This window comes from Caretta caretta, chromosome 6, assembly GCF_965140235.1.
Source record: "Caretta caretta isolate rCarCar2 chromosome 6, rCarCar1.hap1, whole genome shotgun sequence".
Taxonomy (NCBI): Eukaryota; Metazoa; Chordata; order Testudines; family Cheloniidae; genus Caretta; species Caretta caretta.
In genome coordinates this window covers 72,163,934-72,178,743 of record NC_134211.1, presented here as the reverse complement: position 1 = coordinate 72,178,743, position 14,810 = coordinate 72,163,934, and the positions used below count along the sequence as shown (strand labels likewise).

General features: G+C 37.5%; 1 protein-coding gene across 1 annotated transcript in view; it reads left to right on the top strand.

The window, feature by feature from the left end:
- Nucleotides 1-14,810, top strand: part of EIF2AK4 (eukaryotic translation initiation factor 2 alpha kinase 4) — a 74,548-nt gene that overhangs the window by 45,368 nt on the left and 14,370 nt on the right. The window contains exons 19-27 of the mRNA XM_048853578.2: nt 3,253-3,354; nt 3,977-4,027; nt 5,372-5,608; nt 6,225-6,300; nt 8,201-8,322; nt 12,925-12,974; nt 13,117-13,285; nt 13,812-13,928; nt 14,671-14,736. Of these exons, the coding sequence (XP_048709535.1) occupies nt 3,253-3,354; nt 3,977-4,027; nt 5,372-5,608; nt 6,225-6,300; nt 8,201-8,322; nt 12,925-12,974; nt 13,117-13,285; nt 13,812-13,928; nt 14,671-14,736 (990 nt within the window). The remainder of the gene's footprint in view (nt 1-3,252; nt 3,355-3,976; nt 4,028-5,371; nt 5,609-6,224; nt 6,301-8,200; nt 8,323-12,924; nt 12,975-13,116; nt 13,286-13,811; nt 13,929-14,670; nt 14,737-14,810) is intronic.

Below are 14,810 nucleotides of genomic sequence, written 5' to 3'. Positions count from 1 at the left end.
AAAAACTGTTATCATGTCCTCTCGCAGCCTTCTCTTCTCCAGACTAAACAAACTCAATTTTTTCACTCTTCTCTCATAAGTCATGTTTTTTAGACTTTTAATCGTTTTTGTTGCTCTTCTCTGGAATTTCTCCAATTTGTCCACATCTCTCCTGAAATGTGGTGCCCAGAATTGGACACAATACTCCAGTTGAGGCCTAATCAGAGTAGAGTGGAAGAAGTACTTCTCGTGTCTTGCTTTCAAAACTCCTGCTAATACATCCCAGAATGATGGCTGCTTTTTTTTTTTTTTTTTTTTTTTTGCAACAATGTTACACTGTTGACTCATATTTAACTTGTGGTCCACTATGACCCCCAGATCCCTTTTCGCAGGACTCCTTCTTAGGCAGTGATTTCCCATTTGTATGTGCTCCTAAGTGGAGTACTTTGCATTTGTTCTTACTGAATTTCATCCTATTTACTTCAGACCATTTCTCCAGTTTGTCCAGATCATTTTGAATTTTAATTCTATCCTCCAAAGCACTTGCAAGCCCCCACTCCCAGCTTGGTATCGTCCGCAAACTTTTTACGTGTACTCTCTATGCCATTATCTAAATCATTGATGAAGTTATTGAACAGAACTAGACATGGAACTGATCCCTGCAGGATCCCATTCGATGTGCCCTTCCAGCTTGACTGTGAACCACTGATTACTCTCTGGGAATGGTTTTCCAACTAGTTATGCAACCACCTTACAGTAGCTCCATCTAGGTTGCATTTCCCTAGTTTGTTTATGAGAAGGTCATGTGAGACAGTATCAGAAACCTTACTTCAGTCAAGATATACCACATCCACCGCTTCCCCCCATTCACAAGGCTTGTTAACTTGTCAGAGAAGGATATTAGGTTGGTTTGACATGATTTGTTCTTGACAAATCCACTTTCACTGTTACTTATCACTTTATTATCTTTTAGGTGTTCATTTAATTATTTGCTCCATTATCTTTCTGGGTACTGAAGTTAAGCTGACAGGTCTGTAATTCCCTGGGTTGTCCTTATTTCCCGTTTCATAGCTGGGCACTATATTTGTCCTTTTTCCAGTCCTCTGGAGTCTCTCCCTTGCCTCTATTTTTGCCAAAACCATTTTTATCCACTAAATAAAATTTACTTTGTGGCTGAAAACTGAACCTCGCCAGCCACTGTGGGTATATCTATATAGCAGAAAAAAAACCATGGCAGTTTCAGAGCCCACGTCAACTGACTCAGGCTCACACTATGGGGCTAAACACAGCAGTGTAGATGTTTCCACTTGGGCTGGAGCCTGGGCTCCAAGACCCGGTGAGACAGGAGAGTCTCAGAGCCCAGGCTTCAGCCTAAACCTGAACAGCTAAACTGCTATTTTTAGCCCCACACATGAGCCCCATGAGCCCAAGTCAGTTGACCTGCCTGAGACTCGCTGCCACAGGGGTGTGGTGTTTTGTTTTGTTTTTTGCTGTGTAGCTGATTCACCTATAGCAGTATTAGCATTCATCTTGTAATAATACACATTCTTAATCCGAAAAGATAATTCTGTATATTGTAACACCTCTCTCAAGTGTTAGGATGAAGCTTATATTTGGAGGGGTAGGGGGGATTCTCAGTGAGGTAAAATGGTCCCAACTTACTGATCTACTAGACTTCTAGTGTTGTATGATTTTTTGGCGCGTTTTTTATGCTAAACTAGAAAATTTAACTAAAAGATAGACATTTCTGTGTCAGGTTACCTACACACAGTTAAAACCCCATGATTTCAGTGCATAACTACAAATTTATGATTTTTCTGGACCTAACGCATCAGTATCCAATAATGATCAATTCCACTTGGTATTTGAAACTTGAAGGTGAAACTGCCCTCCTGCCGCATGCCAGGTTTGTGGCATTGCTGGCAGTGTGCACTGCATAGGCATTTTTAGAGACTGGTGTTTGTTTGTTTACTTTTTTGCATTTCTCTCAGATTAGACAATAAACATAGATTGGCCAGTTTGACTTGTGTTTTAACAATTTTACCAAATGTTTGACTTGGTTTCACAAGCAGTTGCACACACTGCTGTCACATTTGGGTTTAAAACACTGCAGGAGAATATTTGTTCAAAAATTGTGTTTATATTTCAATTAAAAAAACAATTCATGGAAACGTTTCTGTTTGTCTTAGGTTTTGTAAAAGCTTGACAAAATAGACTCATTGCCCAAAATTTAGCCAATTTTATTAACTGATGTATTTTCATTAAGGAAAATCCTCGAGAATTAGGAAAGACTATTTATCAATATTCCAAAAAAAAAAAAAGATTTTGAGGAGGGGGTTAATAATGTACTGTGGTGAAAAATCATCTCTTAAAAGCAGCCCCAAAGTACTTGCTGAAATCCTCTAACTTTTATAGGGCTACTTTCTGAGAGGTGCTGCAACTTTTGCTGGAATTAGTGAGAACTGCAGATGACTGGTCCCTCTTGAGATGTTGTCTGTAGTTTTAGTCATGCTAGTTAGAAAATGCTTCGTTACCAAAATAGGTTTCAGCGAAATATATCTTTCCCATAATTCCATTTTAGACTTATCTACATATGAAAAAATGTACATGTCCAAAAATGGGTTTGCACTGTGTCCTTTGCCTACTTTAATCACTCACTTAGTAGGACTAAACTATGAGAATGTATGATGAGGCTAAAGAATAGGCAAACCACTAGCTTGAGAAAGTGAAAATATAATTGCTAAAAGGGTTGGGCAAAAACAGACTGCAGCAGTGTAATTGTACACAAAGCGACATAAAAAGAGAACAAAAAAAGCAGACGTTTTCTTTTGAGGGAGGGCAACTAAGTCCTTCTCAGAGCACAGAAGAGCCCTCTTGCAAAGGAAGACAAGATGCAGCTCCTTCTAGGGACTTAAGATGGAGAACAAGTATCAAGAGTAGATAAATTCTTAGATAAACAAAGATCCTGTTTTCTTACAAGTGTTGTTTGAGAGAAGAAATATTTGGTGCTGTGTATAAGCAGATTATTTTCTAAATAGGAATGTTTTCAAAATAAAATGTACTTCCTACCTACCTCATGAGAGTGTGGTGAGGATAAAGTACATTAAAGATCGTGAAGCACTCACGTACTGTAGTAATGGAGGCCATATAAGTACTTAGAATAGAATGGAAAATATGTTCATTTTTGTCTGCTGATAAGTTACTATCATCATGGATCAGAAACACATCTCTTGCAGTTAGGTTTACTACTTACTTTATTTTTTTCTTCCCTAGAAAGTTGACCTTTTCAGTCTGGGTATAATATTCTTTGAGATGTCTTACCATCCCATGAGTACTGCATCAGAAAGGATCTTTGTTCTCAGCCAACTAAGAAAAGTATGTATAAAAATGTTGGGGAAGGTGGGAGGGGAAGGTCTCCATCAAATACTTCATTGAGTAATAGAGAAGGAAAAAGTATTCAAAATATTAAGAATATGTTTTATGGTGCAACCAAATGTTTGAAGGTTTTTTTCATAGTAAGCTAAATGGAGGAAAATACGTAATTGTCACGTGAAGAAAATTGGGGTTAGTATAAACCACATTAACCCATTGTGGTTGGTATTTGTCCCCTTCTAGTGACAGGACTATGTATTTGGTTTGAGTAAACTGTTGCCTCTAGGTTAATGGAAGCACAAGAATCAGAGGCTTAAGCTTTTAGATCAAGAGGTCAATCAGTCCTTCCTGGTTCACACCCAGCAACTTGTCACACAGAGGGTATGGGGCCATGGTTGTATTTTGTAAACTCTTATCCTGTGTGTTACAAAGCATCATACAAATGCTTATGAATAATAATAGAACACTGTCTTGGCAATCTTAACTATAACAGCTAACTAAATTTTTTTGCTTTGAGTAATAAAAATATGTAGACTTACTGTTTCTGATATATACATGTTTTAATAAGGCTAGCTTGCTCAAGTTTGCGTCCTTATTCTAATTCAAATATATTTATCTTTTTTAGCCTACTATTGAATTTCCAAAAGACTTTGATGAAGTGAAACATGAAAAGCAGGTAATTTTATAGACATTTTAATTATTAGGTGTTCTCTGTTAAGAAATGTTAATGATTATTTTTTCACTTCATTTTAAATTAGTAATCTCTGCCAAGTCATCACATGACACTGGAACAAAGTAAAAAAGAAAACTCAAAAGGCTAAAGCAATTAATACAACTGACACTGAAATATATTTAAAACACAAAGTTCCTGAGAGCAGTCATAATGGATTAACAAACTGCAGAGTTCATCGGCATACCTTTTAAACTCTGAAGGACTCTTTTGACTCTAGGCTCAGACAAACTGAAGCTACACTGTACAGCAATTAATTTAACCCTTTGAAAACTCTTCGTTTCAAACATAATGGATGTATTGTAGAAAAAAAGATTTGTAAGGTGAAATGATAGCTATAAGTTGTGTCTGGGGCATTGACCACCAGTGGCCCACTCCGACAGCTGTGGACAGCTGGAGCTTAGTGGATTCAAACGCTATCTTAAGTTTTTTTATAGCTTATTTCTCTCAACCATGCCTCTACTCCATGGGCCAGGAGTGGGGTGCTGCAGAGATACCATATTCTCCTGTACATCATTTGGAGATTTTCTTTACATTAGGAGAGTCCCTGGGTAGCCAGTAACACCAGCTTTCTGGCTGCTTTGCCCTGCTGAACAGTGATATGGCTCTTCGTTAGAGCATCATAAGAATGGCCATACTGGGTCAGACCAAAGGTCCATCTAGCCCAGTATCTTGTCTTCTGACAGTGGCCAATGCCAGGTGCTTCAGAGGGAATGAACAGAACAGGTGATCATCAAGTGATCGCCTATTCCCAGCTTCAAGCAAACAGAGGATAGGGACACCATCCCTATTTATTTTTTTGCAGCACTTTACTAAAAGAATCCCAATACTTGAAGTTATACTAAATAACCAGCAAATGGAATCTTCATTAGCCAGTAAGATTCCTGCTTTTATATCTGTATTTTATAAATCCTTATTGCATGTTTTTTACCTGTATATCTTCTATAAATTAATAGTATTTAGTATCTTACTTTACATTGTATTGAGTTTTTGCATCATTTTGTGTCTGTTATGAAATCATTACATAGTGTCCCAAGAGTCTTGCCAGGGGGAGGATACATTTTTAGGGATAATCGAATTCTTACTCTGTTGATATCCCAGTTAAAGATATTCAGAACTAGTGAGGAAAGAATAGTTTTTCTCACAAGATTCAAATAGTATCTAAACTTTTCAATACATGAGTATCTTACTGACATGATAATGTAACTGATAATGCTTCCTGAGATATTCATATCATGAGATATTTCTAACAGAAGTTAAATTCGTAATATATTTTGGTTTAATTTGTAGAGATCAGTTATTACTTGGCTGTTGAGCCATGATCCTGCCGCACGACCAACTGCTGTGGAGCTGTTAAAAAGTGAACACCTCCCGCCACCCCAGATGGAAGAATCGGAACTTCATGAAGTGCTTCATCATACCTTAGCAAATGTAGATGGGAAAGCTTACCGGACTATGATGGGCCAGATATTTTCACAACGCATCTCTCCAGCAATGGATTACACCTATGACAGCGACATGCTGAAAGTTAGTTTAAAATTGATTTTTAATAACTCCAACCAAGAAAATGTAGATGTGACTCAGCTCAAAACCCGTGCTTCATAATGTTTTACCTCAGTGCTTAGCGTCCCTGATAATTTAATACCATTGATCTGATGTCTTCAACCTAATTTATATCTTATTCCCCATTTGAGTTTCACATACTTAGTGAAGAATTAAACTAAATTTGGCTATGGCAACAAATGGCCATAAACCTGTGTGCATATGATTGCTTCTTACTCTTAGCTATTATAATAGTCATGATACTCACATCTAAGTGTCAGTAAAATATTCTTGTTTTGGGGCAACAGCCATTTCTACCCTGTCAGACAATCACTTTCAATGGCTGCAGTCAAGATTTTCTCTGTTATCCTAAAACACTTAAAAATGATTGTTCTAAATGTGTTTTGTTTCCTTCTTTTTGTTGCACTTTTTAACTATTAACATTCCCATTATACACTGATTATGTGTGAAAATAATAAGGACATTATGTTGTATACAGTGCTCATTGTGGTTTGCTGTGGTCATTTGATTTATATGTTGATGTCTTCTGTATCTGAATATACTTAAGTGCTCCTTATTTTGGGGTGGTGGTTGTTTTCAGGGTAGTTTTTCCATTCGAGCAGCGAAGATACAGCAGCATGTATGTGAGACTGTCAGCCGGATCTTTAGAAGACATGGTAGGTTTATGTTCCGATGTTATTGTTCCTTTTGTTTTTTCCTCACTCAGAAAATGGTATTGAATGGATTTGAAAGATGGGGAAATGTTTTAACTATTAAAAAACTAATCCCAAGGTTGCATGGGATGATAGATGTGTATTTAGAACATTGACCTTCATTTTGGCTTCCAAAAGAGAAACTGGTTTCAAATCTCAATTATTAATCTACCATAAATGGAATATGATGAGGATTTCAAATCTTAGTCCATGTAAATCTTTTGTCTTTGAATTTAAACTAAATGATTTTGTTATAATGACCAATACTTCAGAGCTTATTCAGGGTAGGGAATTCTATATGAATATTATTTTAGGTTAATATGTAGACCATAGTAAGACAGTGATAGATAAAACTTGCTAAGGCTAGTTCAAAGAAATGGGGGGGAGGGGAAGAATCCATACAAATGTTGGAAAATTTTGAAACCTTTTCAGTCACATTATAACAATTGCTTGTTGAAATTTCCATTAAATTATTTCCAGAAAGCAAAAATTGAATTTTTTAAACATTTGAAATGGGGAAAAAATTGATCAGCTCTTATCATATGGCTAAACTGACCAGTCAGTGGCAACCAGAAAATGAGACCACATTAAGCCAAACAAAAAAATGGCTACAGTTTTTTTTAAATTTAAAGCATGTCATACTTTTGAAAATTTTCTTAAACCGACTATTCAGGAGAAATCTAAAGGTTTTCACAAAATATTCTGTTTTCGGGAAACATCTCTAATATTTACACTTGCTGTAGCTGAATCAACATGTACAGATTTTCATGGGTACACACTTATTTGCTCAAAAGTATTTTTAGAGCTGAAACAAATATTTTCAGGATGGAGGGAAGGAGGTTTTGATGTATTTATATTGTTATAAGGTTTATAGGCTATAGGTCTGATTAGAGATAGGTAATGTATCTGAAATGTGCCACACACTCTGTAACAAAGGTACTGTGAGGTTCCAAGTCTCTCTGACTTCCAGATCAACTTTGCTCATTTACAGTTGAAAAGATTTTCTAACTTCTAGCCCTGCAGACTTAATCCAGGTATCTTAAAGTCAAGCTGGGTTTGTTCTTACTCACGTATTATAGCAAGTAATAAAAATTCTTCATTGGAACTTGACAATAATATTGATTATATGTGAGTCAGAAAATAATCCAACTGGATGTCCTGTATTTGTATGGACATCCAGTAGTAAAAAGATAATATAAATTACTCTAGTAATTAAAGGCAGCAGCTGTGACTTCAAAAACACACAATGAAAAAAGTAGTATTTTACAAAGTTGTTTTTTCTGATAACCCATTTTTAAAGATGGCTTTAAAAAAAGAAACAAAGGTGTTAACAGCATTAGCCCAGCAACTGAACCGTAAACTTTTGTGCTGCCATGTGGGCCACTCTGTGAGATTCCTAGACTTTGCCTTTCAGTACTTTGGAAGAAGGATCCTCAGCTCACCTTCCTTAGCAGCAACCATACCTGACAAATATAATAGTATTGACAAGTTTAATGAGACTCTTACTTGTCCTTTTGTAAGCCTTTGTGGAAGCTGGAGGTTGAAGCGGGAGGTAAAACTGATGATGATTTCAGAATTCTGTCTAGGGTATGAAGTTAGTCTTGGGATTCTGTAATTATCCTCACACACCTCTTCTCCCTCTCCTCCCCCTCCCCAAGAAAAAAAATTAAAAAGGCAACATTTAGGTATATCAGTTTATTCATAGACCCCAAAATTAATCTATTTCAAAAGGTAACAGATTTTAAACAAATACTACTTTTTAGATTCTTATACACTTGGGAGTTTTGATTTTTTTTTCTTTTTAATCGCTTCTGAAAAGAGGGTGTGACCTCTGTTCGAATTGTGTTTTACCAATTTTGCATAGGAGCTATCAAGCTGCATACCCCACTGCTAATGCCTAGAAATAGGAAACTGTATGACCATAATGAAGCTTCATATTTCATGGATCACAGTGGGATGCTGTTGATGCTTCCTTATGATCTCAGGGTAAGTGGTATACCCTTTATACTTTAAGCTAGTAGGTTTGGGGAATGTTTTAGTTTCTATGATTCTTTCATTCACTAACCAAATTTTAGGCACAGTCTTCTACTTCTTTCTCCCAACACTCAGGCATCTGATTGTATAGTGTCTATTTCTTTTTTCCTTGACTGCCAATCTTTCTCCTCTACGCTGAGTTGATGACATTTCCAGAAATGATAGAGGATAGAAAAAATGGCCACTCGAAAAAAGTAACCTTTGCAAGTGTGCTTTACTTTTTTGCATCATAATTGATTTCACCCACAACTCCAAGGAGTGTGTCCAGTCAGAACTGTGCCTGCATTTGTCTCCAAGTGTCAGCATCACACCAGTCACAAAAATGAACTACTCAAAGAGTGGCAGTACACTGAATATTGAAAAACATTGCTACTTTTTCCATACTTAAACACTTCTTAAAAAAACAAATTTAAGAAAAAATGCTACACTACAAATATAGTGGATGACGGTGTTGTAGATTTTTTTTTTCACTTATGCACATGTGAGGGAAAACACTTGGTAACTCACTTTTTAACAGTCCCTTCCTTCGCACTTGTGACCCAGTGAGAATAACAACATCCCACTTCCTTTCCTCTTCAGAAATCTGCCGACACTATGTGTCAAGTATCATCAGGGTGTAGCCATGTTAGTCTTTAAGGTGCCACCGGACTCCTTATTGTTTTTACACTGTGTGTGTAACTGCCATCGCCCTAATGTGGCTGCTGCCTATGTTACCTATTTGGTAATTTTACCTTCCTATATACTCACAACTGCTCTCAGTAGTCATTGTCCTGGCCACAGCAGGAGAAAGACAGGAGGCAGTGGATCATAGGAACTAGGGGCACTATTGCACACCCTGGCTTGAAGTGGTTTCCATCATATACAGGGTTTACAGTTTGGTTCAGTGACTCTCAGCACTCCCACTATACAAATTGGTACAGCACCCCTGCAATGGCTGTGGTTTAATTAGGCTGAAAATTTATTCAAACTTCACATATCTGGGAATACAGTGAAGGACATCATTATTTTCATAATTGTTTCTGCTTATTTGGAAGGACCGCTGTCAGCCCTTCCCCTTCTCAGCCTGGTCCCAGCCCATTTCTGGAAACCTGCTACCCTCCCCTCCTGTGAGTGTGAAAGGGGGCTGGAAAAGAGAGGGGTTGTCTCCCTGCTGTATCGGACATTAGGAATCCCAACCCTCCATCCCTTAAGGGGATGCCTTCTCCTAAATCCCCCTCCAAAGCCAGTTTATCATAGAACTCTGTCCCTGCTGTAACAAGTACCTGCAGTGGACACCTGCCACGAAGAGGCACCAACATTTAGCTTGGATGCCTCCCCACAGCCCAGCTGCTGCAAGAGGGGACTTCTCCAGAACTCTCTAGGATATACATACCCCCACCTCTGAGCAGTGTCACCCACCTAATCCAACCACTTGCTGCTCCTCCCTGCTCTGTCCAGGTAAATTTTCCCCTTCCTTCCCACCCCTGCAGCCCTGTTGCAGAGTGTGTTCCTGAAAAGAGCAACAACCCCTTTTTCCTTCTGGTCAGCTGGAAAAAGACCCACTGCATTCAGTTGCAGGAAGCACATTCTGTAGTACTGCTTCAGAGAATGACTGCAGTATGTACTGATGAACTGGTATGCCAACCAAGTTATCTTTACCTTTCTCTGCCTCCAGTGAGATCACAGATTGTTTTCTTCAGCCACAGCTCCAGAGATATCAGATACCCAGTTCAGTTTGGCTTAAACAAAAGGTTTTGTTGGTAGTTTTACAGAAACTGATACGAAAGGAAGCTGCACTAAACCTAAAGTGACAGCATATTACAAGATTATCTTGTCTGTAGGTTGAGATATTATGGATAAATCTCTCTCTTTGCCTGCGAAGGTTACAGCAGAAAAGACAGGCTCCTCTGTGGAATCCCCAAGATTGTCTGTGTGCAGTCCCCACCTTCCAGTTACAAGCCCTCTTTCTCTCATGCGATAATGTCTTGTCTTTACTCAAGAATGGTCAGCTTCTTGTTGAGACTATTTGAATAGTTTATCATCTGGAGGTATTCACTTTTCACCAAGTCTTGCATACCATGCCTATTAGTCTTTGTGTATCATGGCTACATGACAGTTCCAAGAAATTCATGTGCATTTTTTTTCTCACCATAATATCTACTATGTAAAATCCAGGCTGCTAATCATCTTAGATCAACAAAACATGCACTGTTTGACTACAGCTGGTCTTTTACTTCACCTACAGCATTCTGCTATCTTTGACTCCTTTATAGTTATTAATAAGGCTACGATTATGTCACAGAAGTCACGGAATCCGTGATTTCCAGAGACCTCCGTGGCATTTTCTGCTTCAGCCCCTAGGCCACAGGGCTGGACCTGTCAACTAGGGGCCATAGAGCTCTCAGCTTCTGGGACTGCCGCAGCCGCCAGCCCTGGAGCTCGAAGCTGCGGTGGGGCCCTGCAGCTCTCAGCTACTGCAGGGAGCTCCCAGCAGCAGCAAGGAGGGGCCTCCAGAGCTCCCAGCCACCACGAGGGGACCCTGTAGTTCTGAGCCGCTGCAGATGGCAGGGGCCCCCGGAGCTCCCAGCCACAGGGGGCGGCCCCAAAGTTCAGAGCTCCTAGCCCCACGGGTGGTCCCTTCAGCTCCCAGTCGCCAGTCCCGGAGCTCTGGCCTCCACGGGCAGCGGGGCCCCTGCAGCTCCCAGCCACCCTGAGCGGCAGCAGCGGTGGGTGCTGGACTCCCCACTCACCATTTTGTCACAGCAGTTTTTAGTAAAAGTCAGTGACAGGTCATGGGCTTCCTTGAATTTTTGTTTATTGCCTGTGACCTGTCCCTGACTTTTACTAAAAATAACTGTGACAAAATCTTAGCCTTAGTTATTAACCAGATTTTCAGCTTGTCAGTTACATATTTAAGTACCTTGTACCCAATTTCCAGTTTATATTTTTAGTAGGGCTGTCAAGCGATTAAAAAAATTTATTGCAATTAATCGCACTGTTAAACAATAATAGAATACCATTTATTTAATTTTTTGATGTTTTCTACATTTTCAAATATATTGATTTCAATTACAATACAGAATACAAAGTGTACAGTGCTCACTTTATATTTATTTTTGATTACAAATATTTGCACTGTAAAAAAACAAAAGAAATAGTATTTTTCAATTCCCCTAATACAAGTGCTGTAGTGCAATCTCTTTATAGTGAAAGTTGAACTTACAAATGTAGAATTATGTACAAAAAATAACTGCATTCAAAATGCAGGTAAAACAGAACAGGAGACCTACAATTCTCCCCCAAGAAGTTCAGTCACAAATGTAAGTAACACTTTTTTTTTTTTTTTAATGAGCATCATCAGCATGGAAGCATGTCCTCTGGAATGATGGCTGAAGCATGAAGGGCATATGAATGTTATCATATCTGGCATGTAAATACCTTGCAATACCGGCTACAAAAGTGCCATGTGAACACACGTTCGCAGTTTCAGGTGACATTGTAAATAAGAAGCAGGCAGCAGTATCTCCTGTAAATGTAAACATGCTTGTTTGTCTTAGCGATTGGCTGAACAAGAAGTCGGACTGAGTGGACTTGTAGGCCCTAAAGTTTTATATTGTTTTGTTTTTGAGTGCAGTTATGTTTAAAAAAATCTACATTTGTAACTTACACTTTCACGATAAAGAGATTGCACTACACAGTACTTGTATAAGGTGAATTGAAAAATACTATTTCTTTTATTATTTTTACAGCGCAAATATTTGTAATCAAAAATAGTATAAAGTGAGCACTGTACACTTCATATTCTGTTGTAATATGAATCAATATATTTAAAAATGTAGAAAAACATCAAAAATATTTAATAAATTTCAATTGGTATTGTGTTGTTTAACAGAGCGATTAATGGTGATTAATTTTTTTAATTGCGATTAATTTTTTTGAGTTAAATCGTGTGAGTTAACTGTGATTAATCAACAGCCCTAATTTTTAAAAGTATAAAGGCTAAAGACTTTTTGAGTGTCATCCTTCAATAGTGCTAGTTATAATGTCTAATTCTGCCTCTGTTACCCCTGTTTTAGACCAGTGTGATACCATTGGTGTAATTAAAGGAAGAATCAGACTAAATGCTATCCATACTCTAAGGGCCTCCACAGTTTTGATCTCTTGCTGGAATGAGTGGTTTCCTAAAATGTATTGGTTACAGAAGCATTGACTGAATATGGCAGCTGATCATCTCCTTCTGTGTTCCTGGAAATAGGGTTTTATTACCAGCATGCAAACAATCTTGGTTAGTACACCAAGATGCATACTCGCTTTTGCAATACATACCTCCTGTATCAGCATAACTGAGAAACTCAGTTCTCCCCCACAAAAAGGGTGAACACCGTTTTCCTGAAAGATACACCAAAGATGCTTAGAACCATTTAGCTGTGACAAAAACACATTTTCTGAGACATTATTACAGATGGGAGAATAAATATGTAACTGCATGATGTATAATTAAGCATTAGCCGAGGAGCATACGTCAGAATGAAGTTATGCATATTTGTCTCAACCACTTTTTTTGTTTGTTTTCAGATTCCTTTTGCAAGATTTGTAGCTAGAAATAATATATCAAACTTGAAAAGGTAAGAAAATGGCTGGGAGGAATTATGCCTCATCCAAATAGGACTAATATTCACCTGTTGCACATGTAACTTTCTACCAATGACTGAATAAATGACAGCACTGAATGTATTGTATTGATTCCTTCTTTGGTGTTTTTTGTAGATATTGTATAGAGCGTGTATACAGACCTCGGAAGTTAGACCGCTGTCACCCCAAAGAACTCCTAGAATGTGCATTTGACATCATCGCTTCCAGTGGAAACAGCTTTTTACCTATTGCAGAAACAATCTACACTATTTCTGAAATCATCCAAGAATTTCCAGTACTACAGGTTGTTCCCTCATCTTACCTCCTTGACCAATAGACATTTTTCATTGTCTTTTTTATTTTTTAACCATAAAAAGCTGTTTCATTAGAGAGGGAATTGTGTAAATAAGGAAATATGCAGGCAACAATGACCAGAAAAAGACCTTCTCACCTTGCAACACACGAAATATTTCCAAGTTTTGACTTTTGATAAAACTTGCAAACTCGGTCAGTATAATATAAACTGTAAATGAAAAAAGTTTTTTCAAGTACACTTCCAATGAACAATCTGTTTGCAATGTATATGCTATTGAACATTGTTACAGCACTGTTTGAAATAATGGCTATCTTCTTTTAGGTGACTGAGAGTTTGTCTCTTAATCCTGACATTAAAAGTATCACAAAATGGCACAAATCCTGCCAGTTCTGTAGTACACAGACGGGAGTTAAGGTGATGGGGACGTTCAAAGTTAGTCATAAGAAACAGAAAAGAAAAGCTATTTTACATATTGGAATGCCAATAAAACATAGGATATTTTTTCCTCTGTTAGGAAAGAAACTATAGTATTTACTTGAACCACACTGCCTTACTGAAAGCTATCCTCTTGCACTGTGGGATACCAGAAGATAAACTCAATCAAGTCTACATCATTCTGTATGATGCAATGGTAAGATATTAATGACTCATGCAGAGATCAGTTTAATAACTGTAAAGTGTCACATTAATTACAGATCCATCTTTAAATATGAGTAATAATACTTTGGTAATTTACCAGAGTATTTAAACCATATATTAAAAGTGGTGGATTATTCCAGATTATCAGTTTGTATTAAAGCTTTTTCTGCTATCTCCTTATAGGAGAACTGTTATCTTAAAACACAGATTAATGGGGGGGAGGGAATTCTTTACTTATATGACTAAAAACATCCTAGATTGTTAAAACTGAAAACATTGTATTCAGATATATTTTTATTGTTTTATATTTTGCTTTTACTTCACACAGTTTGATCAGAGAAAAATGGACTAGTCAGCTTCATTTGTGAACACTGCAGAGGAATGTTTAAATCCCAACAAAGAACTTCCATAGTTTTTTTTTTACTTCATGTAATATTTCCGTTTAGCGTTAGGTTTGTATTTTTTTCAGGCAAAAGCTATGTTTTAAATAGACTTTTTACCTGTAAAATGACCAAACCAGATATGGAATCACTGAGAGACAAGTAAACATTTTGCCATTGTTTACAGTGATATTTCAGAGAGCAATTGATTGAAGATGGGTACATCAAAGGGGAAAAAAAGTAACCAAGGAGCTGCATTATTAATTCTCATCTCAAACAATCAGTAAACTTTTTTTCTCAAGTGAATTTTCTAAAAATATGCTACAATATAATGTGTTTTTTGTTGTACTTTAGACCGAAAAGTTAACAAAAAGAGAGGTGGAAGCCAAATTTTGTAATCTGTCTCTGTCATCAAACAGCGTAAGTAGTTCAAGACGACACATTATATTTGTATTTCCCTATAAATTGTTATAAGTCTATAGTACTTTATTTAC